Source organism: Mus pahari, chromosome 22, assembly GCF_900095145.1.
Source record: "Mus pahari chromosome 22, PAHARI_EIJ_v1.1, whole genome shotgun sequence".
NCBI classification, from domain to species: domain Eukaryota; kingdom Metazoa; phylum Chordata; class Mammalia; order Rodentia; family Muridae; genus Mus; species Mus pahari.
In genome coordinates this window covers 32,477,238-32,490,190 of record NC_034611.1, presented here as the reverse complement: position 1 = coordinate 32,490,190, position 12,953 = coordinate 32,477,238, and the positions used below count along the sequence as shown (strand labels likewise).

Sequence of the window (12,953 nt, the reverse complement as noted above, 5' to 3'; positions counted from 1 at the left end):
CACCACTCTGACACCCTACTCCTCCCTGTCCAGTCATAAGTCATATCTGTCCACTCTGCAACAAACCCAGCCATTAAAAAAAAAAAAAAATCCCAGGTCAAGTAAATACATTTGTCCACTGTAGAGCTTTCTATGAGAATGTCCCATAGGCTCAAATGTCCCATGGCTCCCATTTAACAGGCAAATGGATGGAACTAGAAAATATCATCCTGAGTGAGGTAACCCAATCACAAAAGAACACACATGGTATGTACTCACTGATAAGTGGATATTAGCCCAGAAGCTCAGAGTATCCAAGATACAATTCACAAACCACATGAAACTCAAGAAGAAGGAAGACCCAGGTGTGGATACTTCAATCCTTCTTAGAAGGGGGAACAAAATACCCATGACAGGAGTTACAGAAACAAAGAGTGGAGCAAAGACTGAAGGAATGACCATCCAGAGACTGCCCCACCTGGGGATCCATCCCATATACAATCACCAAATCCACACACTTCTGTGGATGCCAACAAGTGCTTGTTGACAGAAACCTCTTAGAGCTGTCTGCTGAGAGGCTCCCCCAGTACCTGACAAATACAGAAGTGGATCCTCACAGCCATCCATTGCACTGAGCACAGGGTCCCCAATGAAGGAGCTAGAGAAAGGACCCAAGGAGCTATAGGGGTTTGCAGCCCCATAGGAGGAATAACAATATAAACTAACCAGTATCCCCAGAGCTCCATAGGACTAAACCACCAACCAAAGAGTACACATGGTGGGACTCATGGCTCCAGCTACATATGTAGCAGAGGATGGCCTAGTTGGTCATCAATGGGAGGAGAGGCTGTTGGTCCTGTGAAGGCTCTATGCCCCCGTGTATGGGAATGCCAGGGCAAGGAAGCAGGTATGAGTTGTTGAGCAGGGGGAGGAGTAACAGAATACCAGAGGGGAAACCAGGAAAGGGGACAAAAAAAATTGAAATGTAAATAGAGTAAATATCTAAGAAAAAAAAAAAAGTATTGAAGGGAACCACACTGGGCCAGAGGCAAGTGCTTATGGTTGATAAAGAAACTTATGTAGTCAAGTCTCGAGTGAAAGGATAATGATACGCCTAAGAGATATCATTTAATAAATCCAACAGAAGCTGTAAAAATAGAGATGGGTGGAGAATAAGTGAGGAAACCTAAGATTTAAGATGACAGGTAGATGGCAGTGCCATGCTCTGAGAGACTTGGACCCAGAAGATAAAAAGCTTCCTTCCAGCAGATCACAGGGCACCTAGTAGAGCCATGTCAGATGACACTAAAGATCTGCTGGTCATAACATGTAATTGCAAATTATCTCATAAGGAACGCTGGAGAGTAGAGAGAGACACTGAACAAAGAATAAACCGCCAAAGAGAGGAAACCAGAAGTCTAACTTAGAGAAAGTAAGAAAGCAGTTTTCAAGAATAGGCCTGGCCAGAGGAACTTCCCGCAAAAACCTGACAGCGCTCTGGGAGATTCTAGTCAACACACTTCATGACCCTAAGGATTTTCTTCTTCTTTCTACTGGCTTAGTTCACACAAAAGATAAAATGAGGGGATCAATGAAGTTGAATCTGGAAACTAGCCTTTTGAAAGTGCAGGGGTAAATCATGGTCAGTGGCCTCATAGCTTGTTGGGATAGGCACTGTGACATCGCCAAGACTGATTCCATTCTCATAAGGGGGAAAAAATGCCTGTTTAGCATGTACTCGATTCTATCACCAGTGAAAGGCAGATACGATTTTCCTGATCAGATTTTCTTCTTGCTAATCCTAATGCTTTGTCTTCATGTCCCGCTCGTCAAATCCAACTGAATAAAAAAGCAGTTAATTGGCTCCATACTTCCTGTCCCCAGTTCTTTGGTTATATTCAGCTGAGTTTGATTTTGAGAAATATTTACATATGCTTTTAAGGCTTAAAACAATGACCATGTAAGTGTGGTCATGTAGTAAGTGGTGTTACGGCAGAGCATTTCTGCTCCCACCTTCTAAACTGAAAGAATGGTCTCAAATGGGAATCCTAAGAACAGATGCCATTTGTCATATAGGTCAGTGTGACCCTCTGAGAATTCTTGTGATGGATTAGTTCAAACAAAACCAAACTTCTCTCTCTGACTTCTCTGGACACTTCCTATTTTGAAGATTTCAAAAGACCAGATGAATTTTAGCTTCCATGAAGTCACACAGTGTGGCTCATGACATAACAATCAATGCCAGCCCCTGGGGACCCAGGCAGAAGTCCAAGCACACTGAGAGTACAGAAAGCAGGTAACTATCCTGAGTTATTTTCTTCAAAGCCAACACTACTCAGAGTTCTCAAATTTCCCAAGAAAGAACTGAGAGTGGCGACAAAGAACACCTCATCCGCTGCTCTACAAAGAACTCCAAAGGTAAGAGTTCTCCTCATTGCTCCCAGACAGTTCAACAAAATAGCTCCTGCATCTCAGATGTTTCCCACCAAAAGGAGAAGTTTGGAAGCTCCCAGGAAACAAAGCCAAAAGTGGATTGATTAAGGAAATACAAAATACATACTTTCGGAGAACATTTTGTTTAAAATCATGACCTTAATTGAACTTAGTGGAAATTCTCAAGGATCTGTGTCTGCCTAAATGTTCTATATTTTAAACTTTGTGGCTTTGCCAGATACTTCAAATACTAACACTTGTCAAATTTCCCTTTAAGGATATTCTGAAGGGGACTTTTGCCTTGTGATTTTAAGTAGAATTGACCAAGAGTGGTGTTTGGCTTAGGAGGAGTCTTGGGTGCGTGTCACAGAGTTTTAGGAGAGAACCTATTTTTTCCTACAAAATTGAAAGGCTGTAGGGAGCGGTCCTCACACAATGTTGCCGAGCATTCTGTTCATTTTGGAATCGACCCGTCTGTGATTGAGAGGGAAATCCACCATCTATTCTCCCAGCCTGTAAGTCAAAGAAAAAGCAGCTGGAGAAAAAGTGAGTTTTCTCCTCAGCGCTTGCTTTATGTTGGGTTATGTGGTATTTTGGCTTCTAAAAATATCTGAAGAATGAGAATTTTCAAACTTTCCAGAAAAGTCTTAGGATAAACTCTTGCTCGGAGGATGCGTGCAGACCGTGACGTCTTAGCAGTTAGAACCCGTTGGTACTACTTCTCCATTTCTGGGTTTTTACAGACTTCTCATTTTGATGAAACTCATGGATGCAGCACCGTGGCAGATAACGGGAATTGCCTCTCTGGGTTTGTAATCTTCTTAATACAGGGACTTTCTTAGTTTCATGAAAGGGGGGAGAGGAAATAGTCCAAGTTTTTATTCTGCTTAATTTATTTGCGTGAATAACATAATTGTGGGGATGTGTCATGACTGAATTACTTCTACGGAACCTGCTAAAGTGTGTAAATACAGAACACATGTTAAAGCCTTTACGAAAAGGAGGGAATCAGAAGCCTGTTTTCTAGAAAAATCTTAGAGAGTATCTAAAAGCGGGCATAGAGCAGTTTCCTAATCTGCTTCCAAGGACTGATGTAAACTGTAGCTGTGTGGCCCACCTGCACAAGTAAGTGTATGATATAATGCATCTGAAGTGCTACGTTTTGACATTAAGATTCCATTATTTAGGCGAAAAGTGCTCATCTGCCTCCTGTTTTTAGTCAGACCTCTTCGGTACCTGCCATCCACTAGAAACCAAACTCAGCATGCTGACTGTTTGGGAGTATATAAATGTGGGAGCTTAAAACATCAATAAAATATGAGGTTCTACCTATAATGAAAAAAAAAAAAGCATTGAGTCGCTTTGGCCACTATTTTAGATTTTACAACACAAAATGTGTAAATTCTAGCAAACTTTGGACAAATCACAGTCAAGATATTTCTAAGGATGTGTGTTAAGAGAAATGTCTGAAATCACAAGCCAAATTGCTTGATGGGGAAGGTATACTCAAGTCTGTTTTCTACTTCTGTAGACTTCCCATGCCAACCTTAGCCAAATGCCAGTCCTGTCTAATGCGATGGCACCTCACTGATCAGCTTTCCTAACGTGGTGGCTCACAGCAGTCTTTTGAGTAAAGACTTAATTTGGATTAGGCAAACCTAAAATATCTTCTACTTGTCATACTGAAAATATAGAACATTTTAGGGAAATGTTTTTATAGAACATTTTAGGAAAGTGTTGATTATTTTGATGGAATCATCGATCAGTTAAACTAAGCTTGCATTACATTGGTCTTACAAGTAACTAACATCTGCCTGTCTGCCTCTGGGTAACCACTGGAAGGACCTTTGAAGAGAAGGATAGGGAGTGAATGAGGGATGCATCCCTCAAAATACCTCAAATCCTCTTAGAATTATCAGCTCCAAAGTGTCAGATCACAGTAAGCTCATATGTGACCTACAGACTCTTCTTAGAATAGCAATAGTAAATTGACTAGAATGGTATGGGGGTCTCCAGGGCAAAGCAGCTAGAGATTCTGACTGGGACAGTACATAAGACCCCTTCCAAAATAAAATGCCCTAGTAACTTATGTTATTTCCGTTCATGCCTCTTTGGCCCTAGCTTTACATCTCCCTTTGGTTATCTGACAGTATTCATTCTCAGACCTCACACAGGTCAACTAATTACTTCCCTCTGCTTCAAATAGTACTTTCAGGTACACTCCTCTACAATGATACCATGATTCACCTTGTGACTAAACCCAGACACAGGATAGAATAATTTCTTTCCTTTTCTTGCTCACATCTTCTTTCACTTGTTAACATTAGCCTTTCAACTGACCTCCCTGCCTCCAGAAGAATGAATAACTCTCCCTATCCCACCCACATCTCTACCAACTTCTTGTTGAGGCCCCATGAGCCCAACCCGTACTCATGACAGTTTTGCATTCCAAGTAAGTTCTGGTGATGTTAACACAATTAGTCTATAGGACTCACTGAAGGGCAAAGATAGCTCTTGGACTGAATGGGCTAGTGCTCAAATAACAGAGCATCTCTGGTTGTCATTAGCACTAGACATTAAAAGAGATGAACATCTTAACCAGTTTTTCTGTAGTGTTTTACTGGAGCAATCTAGTTGATGAGTAGGTGAGTTTAGAATACATGAATGTACAGACTATAGGTAGGCATAAATTCCTGTTTCTGTTAAAAAAAAAAAAAAGGAGAGAGAGAGAAAAATCATTTAATACCATTGTCAGAAGTGTTAGTACTGTTAAAAATGTTAGCAATCCTATGACTGACATGCAATTAAGTTGATGCTACTATGGGACATAGGGTTTCTATAATAAGTTCTGATTAAAGTCATGCTAGTAAAGAACTAACAATGCTTCTAATGTGTACATGTCCTCTTCACATGAAGGTTAACATTTCTTTAGCAGATATGTGATGTAACTGTCACTTGGGAAAATGTAAATGCAGTTAACACTAAGCTGCTATGCAGTCTAAATTAAGATTCTAGTTCTACTATTATACTACTCATACTTGTTTATTCTGGGAACATTTTCATAATTATAATATGACAGAAGCTTCTAACATTTGATCAGTAACTTTCTAAATTGAACAGCTGTACTCTAATTGTATCCAATATTTTTCTTATGGTCAGATTAAAACTTTTTTAAACTCTGTGACCTTAATTAAGAGGCTTAACATCAGAACATGTGCTATTCTAATTTTAAAAAACTATTGGTGTAATGGATATTTAATTTATTCTATTTAATTTCGCTTAAAGTGATACTGTTAAATATCATTACAAACACAAAGTCAATGATGTCTAATGTTATTTTAAAGAAAAACCTTTAAAATCCTAGTCAAACTTAAGCTTATTTGGCAACTATCCCACAGGCTATAATTAGAAGCACAAAATGTACTTTGAAAATCTTCACCATGGGTCAACAAATATTTCACATAAGAAGCCACAAGTAAACATTTTGGGCCTTATAACTCCTGCCCCTAGTGTTGCAGCTGCCAAGTAGGCAAAGCAAAAGTGCTATGCATGAGTATGGCTTCTCTCCACTGCAATCAGCCAGCGTGTTATGCATGAGTGTAGCTTTATCCCACTGTAACCAGCCAGTGCGCTATGCATGAGTGTAGTTCTCTCCACTGTAACCCGACACTGCAGTACAGTGTGTTAAGGCATGTGTGCCAGGCTGCCTCCTACTGTAACTGGAGAGTGTGATAATCAAGATCATGGGTATGGCTGAATTTTTAATACAGCTTTATTTAGGAAACTGAATTTGAACTTTACATATGTCAAAATGTGCTTCTACTATGATTTTTGTCATTTAGAAATATAAAGAGTGCGTTTAAGGCTCAAGGTATACAAGCAGGTGGTACTGAGATTTGGCAGACATACTTAAAGCCTCAACCTAAGAACTATATCTGCCTGAGTTTCAGAAACTTCTGTGAACATACACACACATGTACTTTTTCATGAGAAATGTCAATCTAATGCTAAAATATGATAAAATAAGATTGACTAAGGTACATTTTTTAATACTATCTAGAAATGTGCTTCGTCTGCTGTATATGACTATTAAATGCATGTTCACTCATTCGTGGTACTATGCCTCTTGACATCAAAACACCTGTAGAACGTTGATTAATAGACAAATTATACATGATCTAGAACTCCAAAATGTAATACATTATACTTACAGAAAAATTAAGTTAAACTCCAAAAATACTTTAAATATAAATTAATTATTAGTCTAAGAAAGCACACTGGGATATGTACTATCTAAGTTGTTCTTTTTGATTGCCTGGTGGCTTGTGTTTGCCCATTGGTGCATGACATTAACCTGAGCACTCAGAGGCAGAGGCAGGTGAATCTACGCAGTTGAAGACATTCTGGTCTGCATATTGAGTTCCAGGCCAGCCATGACTGCATAGTGAAACTCTGCCAAAAAAATTAGTTTTTTGGAGAATATGTTTTTATTATTTTTAGGTTACATTTTATAATAACCAGTATTAAAAGAGAGTAGATCATGTTTCCTCACATAAAATAAAAGCTTAAATATAAACTTTTTAATACTTTCACACTCTTGATTTTTCTTTCTCAATATACATATACACACAAAGTTTGATCAATGCGAAACCTCCTGTTTTAAACTGTGTATGTAGATTTGGAATTTTCACTTATGTGATTGCCCTTTTGAACTTATGAAGCAATCAAAACTAGACTCAACTATAATATACAGATCGATTTATTACCAACTTTATTATTGCTCATTAAAGCTGCCTTAAGGGACACCAGCTTGTGTGAGAGTGAAGGATCCACTCTTGCCATGAACCTCATCTTTTCTCCGAGGCTAGGCACGGGCAGAGCACCATCATAATCTGGGAAGATACACACTAAGAGCTGCTTACAGGAAAGGAAGCACAGCGAGATTGGCACACCCGAGTCCTCCGCCGAGTAGATGAGAAGTGCTCCGTCTGGGAGCACTCCCTGCCCTTAGAGTTGAAGTAACTTGAGGAGTATAGAATGAGTAAACTACGAAATTTGTGGGAAATTTTATCTTCAGTGTTTCCAAATGGGAGAAAATAACGCAAAAGAAGAGAATGTGGAAGGATAAAGCTTCTCTTACGGAATCTTTAATTTAAAAAAAAAAAAATGCAGTCTTGGTCTGTTTTAACTCTTAGACACGTGAAAATTGTTGAAACAACGAGCAAGATAAAAATTTTAGTTAATGTGATGGATTTGCTTTTCCCGTCTGCTCTAAAGTTGGCCAAGAAGCAATTAGTGGCAGTGTGAAGCTGAGCTTCGAAGGCTTGTAGAAACAGCTTTGCCCGTGACCATCCGTTATACAGGCATGGACAAGAAACCCTTCTACACCTCTGCTCCATTGTGAAACACTTCTACCCCCATATTCTATTCCATAGCCTGTGACTGCAGCTACCCTCGGCCTCGGAAACTGTTTCTGACTCTACTATTCAGTTTTTAAAACATAACTCAAAAATTTTACCTGCAGTTCTCTAAAAATTTTTGTGAGTTCCCCAGCCACCCTGTACACAACGCAAACATTTTCAAGGAGCTGCTCTCTTGTATTCTCACTCTCTGTCTCATCGATAGATATTACTGGGGACTGCGAATTGGACATCGGTGATGGACTGTTTGGTCCTGGTGTTTTTTATCATAGCAGTAATATCCGAAATGAAGACAAAGCCTAAGAAGAGTATCACAATCTTAACGTAGATTGATTCCCATCTTCCCGAGGAACCACTTCCTAACTACCTCACTGATTTCTATCGCCACTGTAGAAGTTTGCACTCTTCACCAACAATGGAAGAGTGTTCTCCGTGTTAGGAACCTGGTTGGAACAAGTTTTACTCTGCATTTTCTGGAGAGCAGGAAAGGTTGTTAACTAGAGAAGATGAGAGGCACGGGTGTTAGTGTTAATGTACTGAGAGCCATGAACCAGACAGAGCCCAGTGTGAAAGAGAAATGAAGTAAAGATGGTATGCCTCTGTCCTGGTTTGCTTTCTATTGCTAGGATAAATACCATGGCCAATGCTGAGTATCAACTTTGCCCAATCTTTGAGAGTTAGAACAGATTAAAAAGCAAAACTGCACTTCAAACATTGTTCTCCAGTTAGTATCATCCTTATGATCAACCAAGCTTAAACTATCAAGAGAAAAGTTTGCAACTATTGATTAGTGCTATCACCACTATACAGGCTCTGGTTGTATTATTTTTAATCATATTCTGATGGGAAAGAGACTACACACCACATTATTTTATGTGATGATCCAGAAATTAAAGCAAAACCCATTTTTTTTTGTGTCTTTCCAACAGCCATAGAAATCTAATAATTATAATAAACACAAACATTGGCTCGCACTGAATGTTGGATGCGACTTGTGTTTTCTTTTGAAGATAATTATTTCACTTTGTACAGCTGCCAGCGGGTTGGCTTCCACTATGGAATAAACCTCTGTATTTATGGGTAGGATGCTGACGGTAATTAAAACCTGGAGAGGAATGCAAATAAGAAGCAGCTTTTTTTTTTTCTATTTTAAGAAAATATATCTATAACAAAAGCCATCATTTAAAAAAAAAAAAAAAAAAAAAAAAAAAGCTTTTTGCCATGTAGAAAAACAACAGAAAATAAATCACCTATTAAGTACCAGGAACCTAAACTATACTAAAGCATTTTTGCTAACTGTTGTGTCATCTTAAAAAAAAAAAAGAAAGAAAGAAAGAAAGAAAGAAAAGAAAAGAAAAAGGAAAAGAAAAAAAATTCATGTGTTTCTCTGAACCCAATTTTCCTAGAGAAAATTGTTAGATGAGAAAAACAAAACAGAACAAACTAAGGAATTTAACCCCCCCACAGCTCCCAGACTCAGCTCCCAGACAGGTTCTGTGAAAGGAGTTCCCAAGCATGCTTTAAGGGACTGGGAAAATAAAATGAGCACTAAGGGACTGCGGTCTCAGTCTTGCATGCCACCCAAGGAGTCTCTCAGCAAAACACAGCGTTCCCCTCCCTACTCAGCCTTTTCCTTCCAGTTCTCCTTCTCTTTCTCTTTGCCCAGAGGGTTTAAATTTTTTTATATGGTACTGCATGAAATATTAGCTATATAACTAATTTGTTGCGAAAGAGATGAGCTCTCACAAGGTGAAGTGGAGTAGCAATTTGTGTGAAGGGACCACCACAGTAACAAGTGTAAGATAGTCAGTTGGCAGCATCTAATTTAAACTAATCTGAAAGGAAACCTCTCACTCTTAGCTCCTAAATCAACTAAGCTTGGACTTCGAAAGATCACACATGGAAATTCTGTAATGAAAAGCAAAGCTCATTCAAGTAAATTTGCTTAACAGTGTAAAGCTGTTCTATTAAACATTAACAAAATTTGATTTAGCGCTGCGTTTAAATTTCCCAGACCCCACTGGAAAGAAGACTGAAGGTATGGTAAATGCATTCTTTGTAGCTTAGTTCCCATGGGTAACATGGCAGTGTTAAAGTGAACTGAGTTTTTACATGCTGCGCTCAACACCAAAAGACTGCATACAGATAATGTGTTGAGATTTAATTTTAAAATTTGAGACAGGCAATTCCTGCATGTGATACAAAGTTCCAAGGCTATGAAAGGCTCTCCTGAGAAAAGAAAACCATGTCTTCCTGCATTGTCATCACACTGCCTTTTGTGTTTTTTTTTTTTTTTTTAAGTAAAATCTTGGTGGACTGGAAACCAGGATAGATTTTGAGTAATTTCCAATTTTACAGAACTATTGTGGTGACAGATTACACACAACACACAAATACATAAAGGTTTTGTCACTATTCCTGTCTATACATTATTTCACAAATGCTTTCCTTCTCAACAGTGCTTTGCATTTCTATGACCGGTAATTCTAAGGTAACCTGGTACCTGTTAGCTAATTTGTTCTATTAATATAATATCAAAAATTCTACCTCGAAGGGCATATTACAGTTGTTATGTTTTACCAAGTATGTGTTTAGATTTTATTTGCTGTACACACTGTTGTCAAAATACCTGATAGAATGCTGTTAGTGCATTGTTTTGTATAGTATACTGTGAGCCATCACCCCACACCATGAAAACTGGCAACTGAAATTAAACTTTGGACATGCCTGTAACGAGGAGTGCACATGGCATACAGTAAACTCTTCCTCATCCCATAGGTGCCTGGGGTGGGGACCTCCCCAGGTCTGTGCAGAGCTGGAAACTTTCTGGTTATAAGAAGTCAGTCTTGTTCTGCTTAGCCCTCTGCAGACTTGGGGAGAATCTGAAGGCTGCAGGGGCCACTATTTTTGAAGCAGAATGAAAGATAAGACAGCGGATCTGTAACTCACATCTTTATTTCTTTATCTCTCAGCAAATGTCCTGTCGGACTTGAACAAAGGTAGAGGTTTATATACTGTGACTTAGCACATACCATCCAGAGGAAAAGAATAAGATATCTTCAGGCTTCATAGAAATCAAGGAAAATAGGCCCACCACACGTACAGGATGCATTTCAGACAGGAAGGAAACCTGATGTCATCCCCCCATAGAGCACTCCAAGGCTGGAGGCCACACAACCTATTTTGAGGGCCTTGACAAATTGGGTAAAGTAAAAATCTGTAAAAGTAACTTTTACTCACCTGATGTAACTATCCACTTAGAGGCTTACTGCCTCCATCTGCTAACATAGGCCTAGTCCTGGAAGCTTCTAGCCTCCACACTATTGGGGCCTGGGGATTACCTCACAAACCACACAAAAACACCAATCTTAGACAGGGAAAGTTTATTGAGTATAACATCCCAGTACTGGTCAACCAGGGCCATGGTCCAGATTCGGGAACTGAACCATGACATTGAATTAAGATTCTAGAGGGTTTTTAAGTCTAAAATATACTAACATCTGTGCCAAGTTATTTTACCAATCTGGATTTAGAGATAGGAGATGTCCTTGGGAACATGTCCTTGTTGTACACTTGTCCTGTTCCCATTGGTTGGGGTATTCAACTGTGGTAGGGAACTTGTCTTGTCTAATATTCATGTTGTAACTTGTCTACCATGATGGGACTTAGGTAACATTCATGTCTTGACTTGTTAACCATGATGGCAGTTACCCAGGTTCATGTCTTTTTCTGCCAAGTAGGATGTTGGTTTCCAGGGAGGTCTTGGTAACTTAAACTTTCTGAGAACACTGTCTTAGTCAGGGTTTCTATTCCTGGACAAAACATCATGACCAAGAAGCAAGTTGGGGAGGAAAGGGTTTATTCAGCTTACCTTTACATACTGCTGTTGATCACCAAAGGATACAGGACTGGAACTCAAGCAGGTCAGAAAGCAGGAGCAGAGGCAGAGGCCATGGAGGGATGTTCTTTACTGGCTTGCTTTCCCTGGCTTGCTCAGGCTTCTCTCTTATAGAACCAAGGCTACCAGCCCAGAGATGGCACCACCCACAAGGGTGATCACTGAGAAAATGCCTTGCAGCTGAATCTTGTGGAGGTATTTCCCACAACTTAAGCTCCTTTCTCTGTGATAACTCCAGCTTGTGTCAGGTTGACACAAAATTAACCAGTACAACCACTATCCAAAATGGAGGTCTTATTCCTAATAATTATAATTATTCTTATTCTTATTGTTATTGTTATTCTTATTCTTATTCTTAAATTGTTTCACGTGTCTCTCTTATGCTGGAGTTCATTTCAGGGGCAGGTTATAAAGGCAAATATAATAAAAGCTTATACATAGGTGCAGGAAGTGCTTTTTGGTGGATGGTTCAGGTCAAGCTTATTGTGGGTAAGATACAAAACAGTTCTATTGACTTCTATTGTGATTGGCTCCCAAGGGGACAGAATATGTACTCAGTCTTGGCATTAGAAAGTTTCCTACTTAACAGAACATATGAAGAAGCTTCCTTATGATAGCAGGCTATCCAGGTAACATTTTACCTAGACCTGACATGTACAATCTAGTCTAGGCCTAGCATGTCTTCAGCCTCTGAGACTTGCTGGTCAATATGTTCCCGCTTTCTGTTCTTTCTGATCTCTGGCTGGCTCTTTCAACTCAGCTGTTCGGGCTCAGATTTTTTTTTTTTCTCCAAACTGACTGATTCACTCTGGCTTCTCCTGAATTGTTCTGCTTGGCCTCAAACTAACTCTGGCAGAATAATCTAATCTCCTGGCTTCCTTTCATTCTCTGGCTCATTCTGTCTTCACTTGTGTCTAGCTTGTTCTTTCTACAAACTGTCTTTCTATCACTGTCCCAGTTAAACTGCCACCTTCCTCTGCTCTGCTCTCTTGAGTAGCTTCCCTTGCCTTTCTCTTCTCGTGAGAGTTGGCCATATCCTATTTTGTCAAATCTTTCTCTGATTCATCTCTTTGTCTGTCATTCAATTGGACACCACTTTCATTCTTTTTTTTTTGTTTTTGTTTGTTTGTTTGTTTTTTGTTTTTTCAAGACAGGGTTTCTCTGTATAGCCCTGGCTGTCCTGGAACTCACTCTGTAGACCAGGCTGGCCTTGAACTCAGAAA

General features: G+C 39.4%; 1 protein-coding gene across 2 annotated transcripts in view; it reads left to right on the top strand.

Annotated features, from left to right (window-relative positions):
* The first annotated feature begins 2,213 nt into the window (after positions 1-2,213).
* The window catches only part of Fhl5 (four and a half LIM domains 5), a 42,170-nt gene continuing 31,430 nt past the window's right edge, over positions 2,214-12,953 (top strand). Inside the window, exon 1 of one of the 2 annotated variants that reach the window (XM_021222397.2) lies at positions 2,214-2,397. In XM_021222397.2, coding sequence (XP_021078056.2) covers positions 2,218-2,397 — 180 coding nt within the window. In that variant the 5' untranslated portion in view covers positions 2,214-2,217. Of the gene's footprint in view, positions 2,398-2,894; positions 2,959-12,953 lie in introns of those variants that run through there. The other variant, XM_029533413.1, reaches the window with a different exon arrangement.